General features: G+C 36.9%; 1 protein-coding gene across 1 annotated transcript in view; it reads right to left on the bottom strand.

The window, feature by feature from the left end:
- LOC135201592 (SCY1-like protein 2) overlaps positions 1–17,500 on the bottom strand; it is a 598,006-nt gene that overhangs the window by 43,282 nt on the left and 537,224 nt on the right. Inside the window, exons 9-12 of the mRNA XM_064230627.1 lie at positions 14,050–14,195; positions 13,348–13,501; positions 11,239–11,488; positions 285–453 (exon numbers count right to left, since the gene is read on the bottom strand). Of these exons, the coding sequence (XP_064086697.1) occupies positions 285–453; positions 11,239–11,488; positions 13,348–13,501; positions 14,050–14,195 (719 nt within the window). The remainder of the gene's footprint in view (positions 1–284; positions 454–11,238; positions 11,489–13,347; positions 13,502–14,049; positions 14,196–17,500) is intronic.

Here is a 17,500-nt window from a genome sequence, read left to right as displayed (position 1 = left end):
TTAGAATCAATTTCAATCTCAAAAACTTTACCCGCTTCACAAAAACCTATTAATCGTTAGTGAATAAAACTAATTTTTTAAAACCATTTTCAATTTCAAAAACACTTTCTGCTACACGCAAACCTGTTGATCATTAGTGAATGAAAAAAACTGATATCCTAGAACCTACTCCAATCTCAAAAAGACTTCCTGCTTCACGCAAACCTGTTAACCCTTTGTGAATGAAAAAACTTATATTTTAAAATCAATTTTAATCTCAAAAAAACACTCCCTCCTTCACTCACTTGTCGATGTGGTCGAGCATTTCATGAATGGTCTGCAGCAGGAAGCTGAACTGGAGGAGGTTGAGGGTCGGACTCACGGTGAGGGGGAGGAGGGAGGGCAGGATTCGCGTTGCCAGGAGGTTGACGCTCAGTCCGAACTTCTTCACCCCGAGCATTAACCTGTAGATATCTGGAAGAGAACAGGTGCATTTAATCCTGTAAACATCTGGTGTGTAACAGCTGCAATTAACATGTAGATATCTGATGTGCAACAGCTGTAATGAATTAATCTGCAGATATCTAGAGGAGAATAGGTGCATTTAACCTTGTAAACATCTGGAGAGGAACAGAATCAATTAACCAACAGGGGAACAAGTACAATTAATCTGTAGATATCTGGTGTGGAACAGCTGTAATTAACATGTAGATATCTGGAAAAAAAAACAGATGCGTTTAATCTTGTAAACATCTGGCAGGGGAACAGAAGCAATTAACCTATAGGGGAACAGGTACAATTAACCTGTAGATATCTGGTGTGCAACAGCTGCAATTAATCTGCAGACATCTAGAGGGGAACAGGTGCATTTAACCTTGTAAACATCTGCAGAGGAACAGAAACAACTTATAGATGAACACGCTCAATTAACATGTAAATATCTTGAGGGGAACAGGTGCATTTAACCCGGTAAACATCTGGGGGAACAGAAAGCTATTAACCTATAAGGGAACAGCTGCAGTTAACCTGTAGATATCTGGGGGAAGACAGGTGCAATTAACCTGTAGATATCTTGTGTGGAACAGCAGCAATTAACCTGTATAGATATCTGTTAGGGAACAAGTTCACTTAATCTACAGATATCTAGAGTGGAACAGGTGAAATTTTCCTGCGGATATCTGGAGGGGAACAGGTACATTTAACCTGTAGATATATGGAGAGAAACATGTATTTAACCTGTAGATATGGGTGGGATAGGTGCAATTAGCCTGTAGAGATATGGAGGGGTATAGGCGTATTTAACCAGTAGTTATCTGTAGGGGAACAGGGGCATTTAACCTGCAGAGATATGGAGGGGAACAGGGGGATTTAACCGTAGATATCTGTAGGGGAAAACAGGGGGCATTTAAACCGGTAGATATTGTTATAACCGGGGCAGTAACCAGTAGATTATCTGGGAAGGGGAACAGGGGCCATTAACCTGTAGTTATCTATAGGGGAAACAGGGGCATTTTAAACTGAGATATCTGCTAGGGCAACAGGGGCATTTAACCTGTAGTTATCTATAGGGGAACAGGGGCATTTAAACTGCAGATATCTGGAGGGGAACAGGGGCATTTAACCTGTAGTTATCTGTAGGGGAACAGGGGCATTTAACCTGTAGTTATCTGTAGGGGAACAGGGGCATTTAACCTGTAGTTATCTGTAGGGGAACAGGGGCATTTAACCTGTAGTTATCTGTAGGGGAACAGGGGCATTTAACCTGTAGTTATCTGTAGGGGAACAGGGGCATTTAACCAGTAGATATCTGTAGGGGAACAGGGGCCATTTGTTAAACCAGTAGTTGGTAATCTGTAGGGGAAGCTGGGGCGCATTTAAAAACCTGTAGTTATCTGGTAGGTGGGAACAGGGGCATTTAACCTGTAGTTTTATCTGTAGGGGAACAGGTGGGCGGTTTATTAACCATGTAGTTATCTGTAAGGAACAGGGGGGGCATTTAAACCTTGTAGTTTTATCTGTAGGGGCGGGAACAGGGCATTTAACCTGCTAGTTATCTATAGGGGAACAGGGGGCCATTTAAACTGCAGAATATCCTGGAGGGACGGTAAACCAGGGGCAATTTAACCTTAGTTTAGTTTCTGTCGAAGGGAAACAGGGGCATTTAACCTGTAGATATCTGTAGGGGAACAGGGGCATTTAACCAGTAGATATCTGTAGGGGAACAGGGGCATTTAACCTGTAGTTATCTATAGGGGAACAGGGGCATTTAAACTGCAGATATCTGGAGGGGTGGAACAGGGGCATTTTTAAACCTGTAGTTTATCTGTAGGGGTGTAACAGGGGTCTTTAATTTAACTGTAGTTTTATCTGTAGGGGAACAGGTGGGCAATTTTAAGATCTGTAGTTTATCTGTAGGGGAACAGGGGCATTTAAACCTGTAGTTTATCTGTTAAGGGGGGAAACAGGGTCATTTAATAACCTGTATGTTATCTGTTAGGGGAACAAGGGCATTTCAACCTGTTAGTTATCTGTAGGGGGAAACAGGGGGGCATTTAAAACCTGTAATTTATCTGGTAGGGGAACAGGGGTTGCATTTAACCAGTAAATATACTGTAGGGGAACAGGGGCATTTAAACCGTAGATATCTTATAGAGGAACAGGGGGCAATTTTAACCTGTAGAATGTCTGTAGGGAACACGGGGCATTTAAACCAGTAGATATCTGTAGGGGTAAACAGGGGCAGTTTAACCTTTGTAGGTTATCTATAGGGGAAGAAACGGGGGCATTTTAAAGCTGCCAGATATCTGGGGGGAAGGGGGAAGCAGGGGCATTTAAAACCTGTAGTTTTCTTGGTAGGGGAAACAGGGGCATTTAACCTGTAGTTTGATAGTATCTGGGGAAAGGGGAAACAGGGGCATTTAACCTGTAGTTATCTGTAGGGGAACAGGGGCGGGCATTTAACCCAGGTAGATATTCGTGAGGGGAAACAGGGGCATTTTTAACCGTAGAATATCTGTAAGATGGAAACAGGGGCATTTTTAACCACCTGTTATATATCTGTAGGGGAACAGGGGCATTTAACCAGTAGATATCTGTAGGGGAACAGGGGCATTTAACCTGTAGTTATCTATAGGGGAACAGGGGCATTTAAACTGCAGATATCTGGAGGGGAACAGGGGCATTTAACCTGTAGTTATCTGTAGGGGAACCAGGGGTGGCGATTTAACCCTGTAGTTTATCCTGTAGGGGAACAGGGGCATTTAAAAAAACCCTGCCGATTAAATCTGTAGGGGGAAAACAGGGCGGCATTAAACCTGTAGTTATCTGTAGGGGAAAAACAGGGGACAATTTTTAACCTTAGTTATCTTTTGTAGGGGAACAGGGTCCATTTAACCTTGTAGTTATTCATGTAGGGGAACAGGGGCATTTAACCTGTAGTTATCTGTAGGAGAACAGGGGCATTTAACCTGTAGTTATCTGTAAGGGAACAGGGGCATTTAACCTGTAGTTATCTGTAGGGGAACAGGGGCATTTAACCAGTAGATATCTGTAGGGGAACAGGGGCATTTAACCAGTAGATATCTGTAGGGGAACAGGGGCATTTAACCTGTAGTTATCTGGAGGGGAACAGGGGCCATTTTAAACCCAGTTAGATATTCTGTAGGGGAACAGGGGTGCAATTTAACCTGTTAGATTATCTGTAGGGAACAGGGGCATTTAACCAGCAGTTCTCGGAGGTGGAAACAGGTGGGCATTCTAACCAGTAGATATTCTGTATAGGGGAAAAAACAGGGGCATTTAACCAGTAGATATTTGGTAGGGGAACCAGGGGTGGGCATTTCTAAACCAGTAGAATCTCTGTTAGGGGAACAGGGGCATTTAAAAAACCAGTTAGAATCATCGTAGGGGAACAGGGGGCATGTAACCAGTAGATATCTGTAGGGGAAACAAGGGCATTTTAACCAGTAGATATCTGTTAGGGGAAACAGGGGTGCATTTTAAACCTGATAGTTTCTCCGGGGAGGGGTGTAAACAGGGGCATTTAACCAGTAGATAATCTGGTCAGGGGAACAGGCGAATTTAACCCAGTAAGATATTTGTATGGGGAACAGGGGGCATTAACCAGTATATTATCTGTAAGGGGAAACCGGGGCAATTTAACCAGCAGATATTTGTAGGGGAACAGGGGCATTTAACCAGTAGATATCTGTAGGGGAACAGGGGCATTTAACCAGTAGATATCTGTAGGGGAACAGGGGCATTTAACCAGTAGATATCTGTAGGGGAACAGGGGCATTTAACCAGTAGATATCTGTAGGGGAACAGGGGCATTTAATCCCTGTAAGCTGTCTGTAGGGGTGGAAGGGGCATTTAACCAGTAGATTATTCTGTAGGGGAACAGGGGCATTTTAAACCAGTAGATTATTCTGTAGGGGAACAGGGCATTTAACCCTGTAGTTTTATCTGTAGGGTGAAACAGGGGCTATTTAACCTGTAGATATCTATAGGGGAACAGGGTCATTTAACTGGTAGATATCTGTAGGGGAACAGGGTTTCAATTAACCATGGTAAGATGTCTGTAAGGGGACAGGGTCATTTAACAGTAGGGGGATATCTGTAGTGGGAAACAGGGCATTTAACCTGTAGATATCTGTAGGGGAACAGGGGCATTTAACCTGTAGTTATCTGTAGGGGAACAGGGGCATTTAACCTGTAGATATCTGTAGGGGAACAGGGGCATTTAACCTGTATTATCTGTAGAGGGAATAGGGGCATTTGAATCTGTAGAACAGGGTCTGTAGGGGAAACAGGGGCATTTAACCAGTAGATATCTGTAGGGGAACAGGGGCATTTAACCTGTAGATATCTGTAGGGGAACAGGGGCATTTAACCTGTAGTTATCTGTAGGGGAACAGGGGCATTTAACCTGTAGTTATCTGTAGGGGAACAGGGGCATTTAACCTGTAGTTATCTGTAGGGGAACAGGGGCATTTAACCTGTAGATTAATCTTTGTTGGGGAGACATTTGGGCATTTAACCTTTAGGGGTTATTTCTGTAGGGGAACAAGGGCATTTAACCTGTAGTTATCTGTAGGGGAACAGGGGCATTTAACCTGTAGATATCTGGAGGGGAACAGGGGCATTTAACCTGTAGATATCTGTAGGGGAACAGGGGCATTTAAACTGTAGACATCTGGAGGGGATGAGGTAAAGTTAACCCGTAGGTACCTATGTATCTATGGACAAATTTTGGGCACAAGGGAGCATTTCCACTTTAAGTAATCGCTTCAGGACAGTTTCAGTGATATATGCCAAATGAAAAGTGATAATGAAATAGATAGAATTAAGTCGGGGCTAAAGTCAAATAAAGAAATAAATAGAAATATTTTTCAATATAAGTTTTCACCTTAGGAACTGATATTTTGATTTTTGAAAGGAAATAAAGTGACAAAGTTACGAAAAAAAAATAAATGTTTCTTTGAATTGTTATGGCACAAGTATTTTAGCTTGCTTCTCTTTTGTTTAGTGTCGAATGCTATGGACAAATATGCATTGGTAATATTTTTATCGCGTCAACTCATTCCCCTGAGACGTAATGTAAAACTCAACTCTGTTGGTGAGAGAAAGCATGACATAACCATTCAGATTAGAATTAAATGACCAGTCTCTGATAAGAAATATGTCTTTCGCTGTGTACAACAGTTATGCGCGATAATGTTTGTCAGTAACTTTTAGAATAGATAAGCCCTACCTACGTGCCTTATCTTATATTGCAGTGCAAAAGAGAGTTATGTAATACTGATACCCATATCACTGCAACCTCACCCCTACTCACATAGTGAATTGGATATTAATTGATATTTGTAGCTTCATGTTTGTGTCTAAGATATGGCATGGTGATATGATAAAAATTCACTACATATATATATATATATATATATATATATATATATATATATATATATATATATCTATATATATTATTGATATATATATATATAGATATAATATATATATATATATATATATATATATATATTATCTATTATAGATATATATCTATATATCTATATAGATATATATATCTATATATATATATAGATATATATACATATAATATATATATATATATATATATATATATATATATATATATTTATATAGATACATATATCTATATATATATATATATATATATATTATATCTATTATATATTATATTATATATAGAATTATATATATCATATATATATATAAATATATAATATATAATATATGATAATAATATAATATATATATTATAATATAAATATATTTTCTTATATATTATATATATATATCATATATATATATATATATTTAATTTGTATATAATATATCTTATAATATATATATATCTCTATATATATAATATATAGGCTCTATTATATACTATATATCTCTATATATCTATGTATTCTATATGATATATATATATTAGATTCTATCTCTATCTATATATCTCTACTATCTATACTATATTATCTAGGCTCATCTCTCTTATATAATCTTCTCATCGCTATCCTATCTCTATTATATTAATATCTATATCTATCTATCATATATCCTGTATTACTAGTTTTATATATATATCTAGATATACTATACTATATATATATATCTATATATCTATATATATATATAGTATATATATATATATAGAATATCTATATATATATATCTAGATATATATAGATATATATATATCTAGAATATATATATATATAGATATATATATATATATATATATATATATATATATATATCATATATAATATATCGATATATATATATATATATGTAAGTGAATTTTTTATCATATCACCATGCCATATCTTAGACACAAACATGAAGCTACAAATATCAATTAATATCCAATTCACTATGTGAGTAGGGGTGAGGTTGCAGTGATATGGGTATCAGTATTACATAACTCTCTCTCTCTCTCTCTCTCTCTCTCTCAGAAATGATATAGGTCATTTGGAATTTCATAAGGAGAACAATACTTTTTTGATGTATCTAAAAATATTTTTGTTAATATACCCTCTCTCTCTCTCTCTCTCTCTCTCTAGCTCCCTCTCTCTCTCTCTCTCTCTCTCTCTCTCTCTCTCAGTAATAATATAGACCATTTGGAATTTTATATAATGAAAAACAATACTTTTTTAATAGCTAAAAATATTATTGATTCTCTCTCTCTCTCTCATCTCCTCTCTCTCTCTCTCTCTCTATATATATATATAGTATATATATATATATATATATATATATAGATATATATATATATATATATATATATATATATAGATATATATATATATTATATATATATATATATATATATATAAATATATAATAGATAGATATATATAGTATATATATATATACTATATAATATATTTGATATATATATATATGATATATATATATTATATCATATAGTTTTATATATAATATATATATATATATATATATAATTATATAATATATATATAGATATATATATATAATAATATATAATTAATCATATAATATATATATATATATATATCTATATATATATATATATATTAGATAATAGTTATAGATAAATCCTTCTGTTAAAACAGGATACGTCTTAAGTATAAAAGGCCCATTAAAACACTGGTTTAAAGATTTAAACCAGAGGGTTTTAATGGGCCTTTTATATTTGATATATATGATTTTTTTTTATCACATCACCTTGATTTATTCATATATAATCACTGAGCTACAAACATCAATTCACGCTGCTTCGGGAACATCACCGACGGGGAGTTATTATCACCAAAGGAGAATTACGACTGTACTGCTGGGTCTCGATCCCTCAGCACATTACCTCCCAACGACCCCAGTCGACGGTCTGGCCGCTTAACCATTAAGAGAGGTATAAGTTAACGCCGATTCTGCCGTACTTATCACCTATCGAGAGTACGGAAATTATACTTATCTTCGGCATTAACCCATCTCCACCATGGTAGCTAATCGGTACATTTGGAACACGTAGCTCTTTTTATCAGCTTACTCGTTTATTGACATTATGTAAATCCTTGTTATAACACACCAATATCAAGAGGGTTGAAAACGATTAATACCAACCTCTGCTTATCGCACTTCAGAAACTGAACCTCACAGGTGTTTTATATTATGAGTACCTGGTCACGATAAACAATACTTAGACAAAATCAATAATATCTAATCAGTAATGTTCCATCCTTAATTTGCTGGTACAAACTTAATTCAGACAAATATTGATTGAAAAATTCTTTTAAAATATCTATTTGAATTTTTTTTTTTTTTTTTTTTTTTTTTTTTTTTTTTTTTTTTTTTTTTGCAATTTGTGATTTCTGTTGCAAAAATAAATTTGCTAATACAAATTTAGTCTCAGCAAATTAGAAGTTATACTAATCATAAGTAGATAACTGAGCATATCTTTTCAGTACTTGATTATCATCTAGATTGGTGTTGTAACAGCTGTGAAGAGGACAATTCTGATTTAATATTATTTTGTGAACCATTTAGTCTGATTTAATATTATTTTGTGAACCAGTCATTCTGATTTAATATTATTTTCTGAACCATTTATTCAGATTTAACATTATTTAGTGAAATATTTATTCAGATTTAATATTATTTTGTGAACTAGTCATTCTGATTTAATATTATTTTGTGAACCATATAGTCTGATTTGATATTATTTTGTGAACCATTTAGTCTGATTGAATATTATTTTGTGAACCATTTAGTCTGATTTAATATTATTTTGTGAACCATTCATTCTGATTTAATATTATTTTGTGAACCATTTAGTCTGATTTAATATTATTTTGTGAACCATTTAGTCTGATTTAATATTATTTTGTGAACCATTTAGTCTGATTTAATATTATTTTGTGAACCATTCATTCTGATTTAATATTATTTAGTGAAACATTTATTCAGATTTAATATTATTTAGTGAAACATTTATTCAGATTTAATATTATTTAGTGAAACATTTATTCAGATTTAATATTATTTAGTGAAACATTTATTCATATTTAATATAATTTTGTCAACCATTCATTCTGATTTAATATTATTTTGTCAACCAATCATCAAGTCCATATTTCCAGGCCTTGCATCTTTACATATGCAAATATGAAATGTGAAATAAAAAAAAAATAAAAAGCTTTCCTCGTAGACCTCAAAATACCACTTGATTCGCGTAGAGCATTTCACTATCTGTGAACCCTGGAAAGAAGGTAATTACCTTCCTCATACCGGCACCCGTAGAGGAAATGCTCCCTCAAGCCCCCGACACTATAAAATGGTCAGTAAGCAAAAGGTGTGCAGTCAACGTTAGTAGCACGACTGGAAGTCGTTAGTATTTAATATTTGCATTCATTAATGTGACTGTTGCCACCTGCTGTTCGGATATTAAAAAAAAGTAGATAAGAAGTATATTTTGAGAAAATCTCAGACGACGGCAGAGGGTTACTGTAGCCTCATTCTCTTGGACAGCACTCTAATATCTGTGAAATAGCTGGTTACTCCTTTAAAGCTGCCTCAATTCATTTAAGGACATTTAATGCTGTTAGTTTTCGTGAACATCGCTCTCTATTCAAGACCCAGAAAAACACGTGGATATTCTTTCAAATAACTTACGATTATATCTTCTCCAACTCATAACCGACGTATCCACCACATTCCATTCTGGCAAACAGACAATAGGAAGGCAGAAGAGAGTCTCTTTTGACCTTTCACCCAACTTAATGGAGGGAGCCACGAATTTTAAAGTAGAAAGAAAAAAAAGGAGGAAATAGTCATCTTCAGAAAACCCAACGCTTTCGCTTTAAGGAGTAAAACGAGCGTAGAAGTGATCTCTCTCTCTCTCTCTCTCTGCAAGGCACTCCAGAGAAGCGCATCACTTGGGCCTTCTTCCAGCCCTCAGCATCCAGGTCATCTAAGGTTCTCTCTGGATTCGACGTCCCCCAATTTGGACGGACGACTAATGGGTCACTCCAGGGTAGCACTTGACTCATGAATTCAGGAAATTGGCCCATCCACCGTCTATTCCAAGGACTGGACAGAGCTTCTTAGAAGGGTACGGAGAGCGAGAGTGGTTATAAAGGAGAGAGAGAGAGAGAGAGAGAGAGAGAGAGAGAGAGAGAGAGAGAGAGAGAGAGAGAGAGTATATTAACAATAATATTTTTAGATACATGAAAATAGTGTTGTTTTCCTTAGAAAATTCCAAATGACCTATAGTATTTCGGTGTCTGTGTATGTGTGAAAGTGTGTGCGTGTGTGTGTGTGTGTGTCAGAGAGAGAGAGAGAGAGAGAGAGAGAGAGAGAGAGAGAGAGAGAGAGAGAGTACATTAACAATAATAATTTTAGATACATCAAAAAAATACAAAAAAGTATTGTTTTCCTCATAAAATTCCAAATGATCTATATTATTTTTGAGAGAGAGAGAGAGAGAGAGAGAGAGATAGAGGGAGAGAATCAATAATATTTTTAGCTATATAAAAAAGTATTGTTTTTCATTATATAAAATTCCAAATGGTCTATATTATTACTGAGAGAGAGAGAGAGAGAGAGAGAGAGAGAGAGAGAGAGAGAGAGAGAGAGAGAGAGAGAGAGAGAGAGGGGGTGGGAGGTATTAAAAAAAATATTTTTAGATACATCAAAAAAGTATTGTTTTCCTTATGAAATTCCAAATGACCTATATCATTTCTGAGAGAGAGAGAGAGAGAGAGAGAGAGAGAGAGAGAGAGAGAGAAGAGAGAGAGAGAGATGGTTATCAGGTGAACTCATTTACCCTACAATAAAAAAAAAATTAGTTGGTAACATTAGAAGACCCATTTATCCGAATACCCTTAATAAACCTGGCTTTCTGGCAGCAATGTCAAGACATGCCCTAAAGACAGGCCGTCTTTTTACAAGCAATTCTTAACTATTATTGTACAACACTCAAGAAAGCCTATGACTGTTCAATCGAAGTCTAAATTTTCTGGCATTATTGAAAGAACCTATTTATCCCATAATCCTTAAGCCTAGCTTTCTGGCATCACTGTCAAAACACAACAAGGGACATGTCCTAAAGACAAGCTGTCTTTTTACAAGCAATTGTTAACCCTCCCTGTACAACACTCACTCAAGAACGCCTCTAACCAAATTAATCTTACGACACGAAGAAACGGAAAAAGCAGGATCGTTACGTACTTACAACCTTCACGGTGACGTCGGCATCCTGGAGTTTGACGTCGCTGAGGATGGGCAGGACGTCGTCGATGATCGCCGAGCGTTCCAGCTTGTCCAGGATTCTCTCTATGCACCCTAGGACCGTCAGACACAGGGCTATGTCCGTCGGGTTCTTCTCGTAGATGTCCTTCGTCCGGGGCAAGACGGTCTTCTTGATGGCGTCCGCGTCTAAGTATTCCGCCGCGTTCGACGCCGCGACGATTGCTGCCACCTGGTGAGAAAACTTGCAGTTCTATAATCCCGAAAACTTAAAAAAAAAATGAGTAACGTTGGTAAACAAAGAATACGAACAACCGAGTACAGAAATGTGGAACAGAAAGTGGAGGATATGTCGTCTCAATCGATGCGTAGAAATACGAAATATTTGGCGCGAAAGACTGAAAAAGGCAGGCAGAATACCGAATTAGGCGAAAGTCCAAGCGCTGGGACCTATGGGGTGCATTCAGCGCTGAAACGGAAACTGGCAGTCAAAAGGTGTGAAAGGTGTAACAGGAGGGAGACCTCAAAGTAGTTGCACTATGAAACAATCGTTAGGAGAAGGTGGAAAGTAAGATGGAAGAAAGAATATGAATGCAGGTACAGTATGGGGAATGAAAGGGGCTGGAGCTAGGGACTGATGGGACGATGCAAAGAACCTTTACGTTATACGGTGTACTGACGGCACTAGCCCCTACGACGAAAGATTGAGAGAGAAATTTGATATCTGAATAATTTGAAGAGAAAGTTCCATCTAGCGAGGAACAGAAGAAGCAATCTAGGACTGAATAGTTAGAGGGGAAAAATGTAATGGAATATTATTGTAGATGTTAGCAGAAGATTCAAAGAAATTTGAAACCTGAATAAGCTGGGGAATAGGTGCCATCTAGTGAGGAACCGAAGATGCACTCCAGGATTTAATATTAGAATAAAATATAAGGATACATGATTGTCGATGTGAAAAGAGATCTATAAAAGCAATGAACCGAAACAGATAGAATAATTTCCATGAGTAAACAAGAAAGGAGGAACTGGGGAAAGATGTAATTTATGAATAAAAAAAGACGAATATTCCAGGATTTAATATTAGAATAAAATATAAGGATACATGATTGTCGATGTGAACAGAGATCTATAAAAGCAATGAACCGAAACAGAGGAAATAATTTCCAGGAGTAAACGAGGGAGGAGGAACTGGAGAAAGATGTAATTTATGAATCAATAAAAAAAAATACAACGATAAAGGTGAGTGGAATTACAGCTTTATAATCACGGAGGTGTTATTATAACACTTGAAAACATGAGTCATGTCGGTAAACAAAGAATACAGGCAAATGAGAAAAGAAAACGGGGACCAGAAAAGCTAAACAGAACTGGCGAGTTTATATTACGAGAGCACTGTTAGTCAAAACGCGTGTACCGTAAATTTGAATAAAATCCATAGAGCTGCGTAATTATGGAACGCGTTGCCTCGGTCATTCAGCTGTGGAATGCAGAGTTTGATGCACTTGCTCCCAAAATAATGGCATTTTCCATAATGACATTTCTCATAATGGACATTCCATGATGGCCTATTTTATAATGAGTTTCATATAATGAGCTCCGTGTAACGAATTGCTGTAATTTGCGCTAATTGCATTATACATGTCTTCAAGGATGGGTTCATAAGCATAATCATATATGACAGTGAGAGGAATTTGTAAAGTCGATTTCTTACACACAAATACATCATATATATATATATAATACTATATATCTATATATATCTATATATATGTATATAATACATATATATATATATATATACACACACCACACAAACACACACACACACACACACATATATCATATATATATATATATATATATATATATATAAGGTATTTGGGCTCATTTTCCCTCTTATGCAATTTCTACTGAAGTTAATGGCATCGGTCACCGATTCTATCTCGTATCAAGACTTTGAATCTGTGTGTGTGTATAATATATATATATATATATATATATATATATATATATATAATATACATACAGAACTCACATATCTGTCAACGTTTCACTAAACGACCAACTCATCTACTATAGGACACATACCTGCACTTGGACCGTCGTGGACTCCAGTCCCGAGTAGATGATGGGCAGGATATCCGTGGCTATATCTTCCGAAGGAGTCTTCTCCAACACGATGTGTATGTTTTCCAGGAACGTGACCGACGCTTGGATGGACTTGTTCATGTTGAAGACGGTTCTGGAACATGAAAATCGGAATTATTTCCAAGAGAGGAAACGGGAATATTTTGGATGGCTGCGTCATATTTTTTTTTTTTTTTTTTTTTTTTTTTTTTTTGGCGGGGGTGGCGGTACGATTTTATCTTTTACATCATTATGTTTTAAGTGATTATCTCTGAAGATTTATAATCAACAGAAGCACGTAGATTTTGTTCAGGTGGAAAAGAGAGCATCGTTATTGTTATCTTTTTTTTTTTTTACTAAAAGGAATGTCAAAGGATCATATGATCGAATCAAAATATTACTTGGTGATTTCCCACTTCATGTTTTGTGTATGTCTATATGTGCATGAGTGAGAGAGAGAGAGAGAGAGAGAGAGAGAGAGAAATTGCGATCTAGTTCAATATCTTAGAATTTCAGTATAGAAACTGACGTCCTGGTGTTAGAGAGAGAGAGAGAGAGAGAGAGAGAGAGAGAGAGAGAGAGAGAGAGACTCTAAGTTCACAAGTGTCTTGCCATTCAGCGGCAGCGAACAATCCCCTGTAAACACAGCGTCCGAATCCTCACCTGAAATGCGGAAGAATGATATTTTCGTATTCGTCCGTCGTGATTTCAGAGATCAGCTGAAGTATTGGCTGAAGAACTGCCGCCAGCACCTCCTGGGTACGCATTTCCTGCTGGAGCGACGGCCACACGTGAAGGAACCACATTTTCTGAAAGAAAATAACAGAAGATGAAATCGAAGGCGAAGTCGCTTGCGAGGGGAATCGAAGTCCGTGGCTTAACGGATTTAGTCCTTTTGGGAGTATTGCGGAAATTTAGCTCAACGGTCAGCAGAGGAGAGAGATGCACTTCTCTGCTATTGCTCTTGGGTGAACGCTTTGGCAAAGTAAATTTGAAGTAGAAAGTAAATTTGGAGTAGAAAGCATTACTCAAAACTATGATGCTTTATTGCTCATGCCAAAAATTTTAATCCCTGCCAGCGCAATAGCCTGGACCAATCTGTCTGTATATTCAAAACTGTATGCATTCATATGTTAACAAAATTGCACGTTATCAAGAGACAAGAATGCATCTAGGCAAGATAATATTACTCTTGGGCTTATGTTTAGATAAGTATAGAATCAGCGTCGTCTTGAACTTAGAGGTTAAAACTGCAGCAGAAGAAGGAAAACAAAAATGCTTGGAATAACAGCAATGGAGAAACAAATCCAGTTATGTAAATGTACATATATATAAATTTAAAACTTTAAGGATAGATTTCGGGAATCTGTTCTGTTCCCCCGAAAGCTATCCTTACAGTTCTAAATTTAAATAAATGTACGTTTACATAGCTGTGGATTTGTTTCTCCATGAGGATTTGTTTATTAATAACATCAAGCAGCTGCATATTCGAACTGAAAAGCTACATTTCCTTGAAATTATCAAAACCGCAACTCGAAAATACTTGAAGATGCAGAATTTGTTCGACAACTAAAATATATATATTTTTTTATATAAACCACGCAGTAGATAACGTGGTAAGCCATGCAGTAGATAACATGTTAAAGGAAATGAATAAATCTAGTTTTGAGCCTTCCTTTCTCTAGTCTGACACCTACATAACTTTTACCTCTCTCTCTCTCTCTCTCTCTCTCTCTCTCTCTCTCTCTTACAAACACACACACACCAAATTAGGAAATGAGGATACGTGTATGGCATTTCTTTAGTCTGATAACACTCCCGCCCACCATTTCTCTCTCTCTCTCTCTCTCTCTCTCTCTCTCTCTCTCTCTCTCTCTCTCAGACATACAAACACACACACACACACAGCAGGTAAGGAAATGAAGAAACGTGCACCAGATTCCAACCAGTCTTTCCAGAACCTAAGAACTCTTACCGCCGATTAAAAAAAAAAAAAAAAAAGGAAAAAAAAAACGAAGGGTGATAAAAGAACGATTTCTCTCCCGAATGAAGGCACTGGATCCCATAACGCCCTCCCATTACCTCGCCTCGCGAGGTACTTGGAGAGGCTGTTCTTAATCCACACGAGAGGACGTTTACGATATAAGCGGCGATTTGGCTCGGCTGTAGCATCTTATTTGGAGAGGATGAAACCAGGGTTTTAGACTATTCTCCGAGGTAACCTTCATCCACGGGGGAGGGGGGAGGTGTTTTTGTAAGTGGAGGGTGGGGGGTGGAGGAATGAGTGAGCAACCTTGCTTGTTTATAGTGTTGTCTAACGTCAGTTAAGTTGAGCTGAACTTCGTTAAGTAGATTTCTGCTTCGCAAAGGTTTCGTTCGTTTCGCCCACTAGAAAGTGATCTGAGGTCTCCTTGGGCTTGAGAAATAGGCCTCTCCCTGAAATATTCAAGAGCATTTCCGCTTTGCCAAACACCCCCCCCCCCCCCCCCCCCCCCCCCCCCCCCCCCCCCCCCCCACCCCCCCCCCCCCCCCCCCCCCCCCCCCCCCCCCCCCGGCCCCAGCACGTTTTCTAAATTCGAACTCAAAATACGGGAGTCTTGCAAAACCATCTCGCACAAATCAAGGTTGGAAAATTATGTTGTTTGGCTGCGACGTTGTACAAAAATGAAAAATAAATAAAAATGAAAAATTAACATTAAATAAAAATGAATAAATAAATTAATAAAGAAAAAGAAAAAGCGCCGAAGTTTCTTCGGCTCAATTGAGTTTTCTGTCTGTCCAACGTATAATGCTGTATGAAACTGTCAGCCACGGCCGATAAAACTCTCAACCGGCCTTGGTGGCCTGTGTTTGTTGCGGTGCCAGACGCACAATCATGGCTAAGTTTAACCTTTAATAAACTAAAAACTACTGAGGTTATAGGGCTGCAATTTTGTAGGTTTTATGATTGTAGGGTGGATTATCAACATACCACCTTGCAGTCGTCTAGCCTCGGAAGGTTTTAAAACCAGAGGGCGGACAGAAATCTAAAAATGGAGCAATTATTTCGATATTATATTTTTAGCTATAAATCTGTTTTGTGAAAATTCATGGGCTCAATCTCCAATTTTGTAACTTGCATAAATAACTAATTTAAGCAAAATACGGCGTGGGTATCTGCAAATATTCGATTCCAGTCGTAGATTCCAGGTTTATTATTGGATGTTCATGTCTTGGCACCATTGAGACGACGTTGCAGTTTTATGAACTATTTTAAGAAACCTGCACTCATCCATTCCCTTTGCATGGCCAGCTAACCAAGACACTCTGGTCTATTACCTTTGAAAGGCTTTTAAACGAATATTTTTACGTATGATCATGTCACGCACGCACACACACATATACACAAACACAAATACACACACACAACGTTTTGACACTAGTCTTAACCCTCAACTATCATGGCCGCTTTCAAGGAATGATGAATGTTTTAATGAGAGCCATAATCTTCGTAAAACAATCGTGTCAACCACACACACACACACACGTTTTGACACTATTCTTAACCCTAAATTATCATGGCAGCCTTGAGACATTGGTGCTTTTGCTCCATCACATCAGTATTCAAAAATAAATTCCGTGACTCGTAATTAAACTTACAATATGGCGGTAAGAATATAATGCTATGCCGGGTGGGCCTCAAGAAGACTGGAAAAGCTAAAATAAATAAGTAAATAAATGAAGATAATAGTAATAAATGAAATAAATGTGTGGGCGCTTTTGCATAAATGAATCTTATATCATAATGGTTTTATCGCGTCTAAATTAAATTATATTTCATTTATTATGTTTTTTTGTTTATCCTATATGTGATCTCATAGGCTAAGTTGGGTTACCCAGGAAGGCTGGAAAAAATAGTGCAGGACAGTTGAAAATGAATCTCTTCGATCGTATTGGTTGTATCGTGTCTAAATTAAATTGTATAAAAATTTTTTATCTTATGTGATCTCATATTCTAAGTTGGGTTACCCTGGAACGCTGGAAAAGCTAAAAGAAAGGAAAAAAACTTCACAGGACAGTTGCTAATTAATCTCTTAGGTCATATTGGTTTTATCGTGCCTAAATTAAAAATAAA

The sequence above is a fragment of the Macrobrachium nipponense genome, chromosome 23 (genome assembly GCF_015104395.2).
Source record: "Macrobrachium nipponense isolate FS-2020 chromosome 23, ASM1510439v2, whole genome shotgun sequence".
Taxonomy (NCBI): Eukaryota; Metazoa; Arthropoda; class Malacostraca; order Decapoda; family Palaemonidae; genus Macrobrachium; species Macrobrachium nipponense.
Note: the sequence above shows the minus strand (reverse complement) of the source record. Positions and strands in the feature narration are given on the sequence as shown.